The sequence below is a fragment of the Malurus melanocephalus genome, unplaced genomic scaffold, assembly GCF_030028575.1.
Source record: "Malurus melanocephalus ecotype Western Australia unplaced genomic scaffold, MMel_1.1 scaffold_2228, whole genome shotgun sequence".
Taxonomy (NCBI): Eukaryota; Metazoa; Chordata; class Aves; order Passeriformes; family Maluridae; genus Malurus; species Malurus melanocephalus.
This window is the reverse complement of record NW_026625460.1, coordinates 2789-5187: the sequence shown is the minus strand read 5'-3', so window position 1 is coordinate 5187 and position 2399 is coordinate 2789. Positions and strand designations below refer to the sequence as shown.

At 55.3% G+C, this 2399-nt stretch overlaps 1 protein-coding gene across 1 annotated transcript in view; it reads right to left on the bottom strand.

The window, feature by feature from the left end:
• The window catches only part of LOC130587672 (leucine-rich repeat and fibronectin type III domain-containing protein 1-like protein), a 3783-nt gene extending 2285 nt beyond the window's left edge, over nucleotides 1-1498 (bottom strand). The window contains exon 1 of the mRNA XM_057388647.1: nucleotides 3-1498. Coding sequence (XP_057244630.1) covers nucleotides 3-1409 — 1407 coding nt within the window. The 5' untranslated portion in view covers nucleotides 1410-1498. The remainder of the gene's footprint in view (nucleotides 1-2) is intronic.
• Between the last annotated feature and the right edge of the window lie 901 nt (nucleotides 1499-2399).

Below are 2399 nucleotides of genomic sequence, written 5' to 3'. Positions count from 1 at the left end.
CACCTGTAGACCAGCACCTCGTCCCCGGAGCTGTTGTACTGCAGCTGGTACATGCGCAGCCCCTGCAGCCCCTCCTGTGGTGGCCACCGCACCAACGCCGAGGTGGCCGTCACCTCGGCCACCACCACCCCTGGCCGGTCCCCTCTGTCAGCCCGGGACTCGTTGGAGAAGCTGGACTTGGCCGAGATGAGGATATCGGAGGGCTCGGGCCCCGCGGTGCCTTTGGGGCCGCCCTCCTCCTCCTCGCAGTCGGTGCCGTTGCCCTCGGGCGTCACGCGSAGCTCCACGGGCGCCGTGGACTCTCCGGCGGCGTTGGAGGCGATGCAGGTGAAGGTKCCCTGATCCCCGGGCGCGGCCGCCAGGATGTCCAGGGTGCCGTTGCGGTAGGACACGGTCCGAGAGGTGTTGGCCACCAGTTTGCCGTCGGGGCCGATCCAGCGCACGTAGGGCTCGGGGTCGCCCACGGCTTTGCACTTGAGCGAGGCCCCGCGGCCGGCGGGCGCGCTCAGCTTGGGCGTGCGGTGCGTGATCATGGGCGGCTCGCACACAAACTCCTCCTCGCGGATGCTCCAGAAGTATTTGCCCATCAGCTCCGGCGGCGAGGCGCACGTCTCCAGGTCGTCCTCGCGCGTCAGGCGCCGCAGCCACACCAGCTCGCAGTTACAGTGCAGGGGGTTCCCCCCGAAACTCAGCACCAGAGAGCTCAGAGGGGACCCCTTGGATTTGGCGTAGACGGGGATGCGCGAGAAGAGCGGGTCGGGCGGGATCTTCTTCAGCTTGTTGGACGTCATGTCCAGCCGCGCCAGCTTGTGCAGGTTGGAGAAGATCCCCTCGGGCACGAACTCGATCAGGTTGTGATCCAAACTCACCGTGTTGACGTTGCTCAGCTTGGCCACCGTGGCCCAGGGCACGTCCACCAGGTTGTTGTAGGACAGGTCCAGATCCTCGATGGTCTCCAGGAAATCGTCCAGCGAGCGCGGCGCGATGAAGCTCAGCTGATTATTGCTGAGGATGAGGTGACGCAGATTGACCAAACCTTTAAAATGCTCCTCGGCGATGGCCGTCAGGCGGTTGCTGTCGAGGTGCAGCGCGTGCAGCCCGCGCAGGTCGGCGAAGGCGTAGGGCACGATGTGGCTGATGGTGTTGCGCGACAGCGTCAGGTGCAGCAGYTGGGTCATGTTGGCGAAGTCGCGGCGCCGCAGCGTGGTGATGAAATTGTCCATCAGGCGCAGCTCGGCCGTGCGCCGGTCGATGCCCGCCGGCACGAACAGCAGCCCCGTCTTGGTGCACAGGATGGTGAAGGACGGGGAAAGGTTCTGGCACTGGCAGCGCTTGGGGCACGGCGGGGACGYGGTGGAGGTGACAACGGAGAACCAGGACAGGAGCAGGAGGAGGGGGAGGTGTTCCATCGTCGGGAAAAAGCGCAGCTGGAGGGCGGAAAAACGGGGGAAATCGGTGAAAATGTGGTGGAAATAGAGAGGAAATTGGGTGAATCGGTTCAATTTTTGGGTTAAAACTGAGTTTTAGTTCCAGGAGGTTGAGGAAACTCCTGATCATGAGGGAAATTGTGGATTTGAAAGGGAAAATGTGGTGGAAATAGAGAGGAAATTGGGTGAGTTCAGTTTTGGGGTTAAAACTGAGTTTTAGTTCCAGGAGGGTGAGGAAATTCCCAACCTGGGTATTAAAGGAAAAATCAGTGAAAATATGGTGGAATTAGGGAGGAAATTGGGTGAATCGGTTCAATTTTGGGGTTAAAACTGAGTTTAGCTCCAGGAGGTTGAGGAAAGTCACGATCGTGAGGAAAATTGTGGATTTGAAAGGGAAAATATGGTGGAAATAGGGAGGAAATTGGGTGAATTGGCTCAGTTTTGGGGTTAAAACTGAGTTTTAGTTCCAGGACGGTGAGGAAATGCCCATCCTGGGTATTAAAGGAAAAATCAGTGAAAATATGGTGGAATTATGGAGAAAACTGGGCGAATCAGTTGAATTTTGGGGTTAAAACTGAGTTTTAGTTCCAGGAGGTTGAGGAAACTCCTGATTGTGAAGAAAATCATGGATATGAAACAAAAAAATCAGGGAAAATATGGTGGAATTAGAGAGGAAATTGGGTGAATTGGTTCAATTTTGGGGTTAAAACTGAGTTTTAGTTCCAGGAGGTTGAGGAAACTCCCAACCTGAGGAAAATCATGGACCTAGAGGGAAAAATGGGAGAAATCCATGGAAATGTGGTGGAATTAGGAAAAAAAACAGGAAAAATCCATGGAAATGTGGATTAATTTGGGAAAATTTGGGGGAAATCCATGGAAATGTGGATTAATTTGGGGAAAATGGGGGGAAATCCATGGAAATGTGGATTAATTTGGGGAAATCCATGGAAATGTGGATTAATTTGGGAAAAA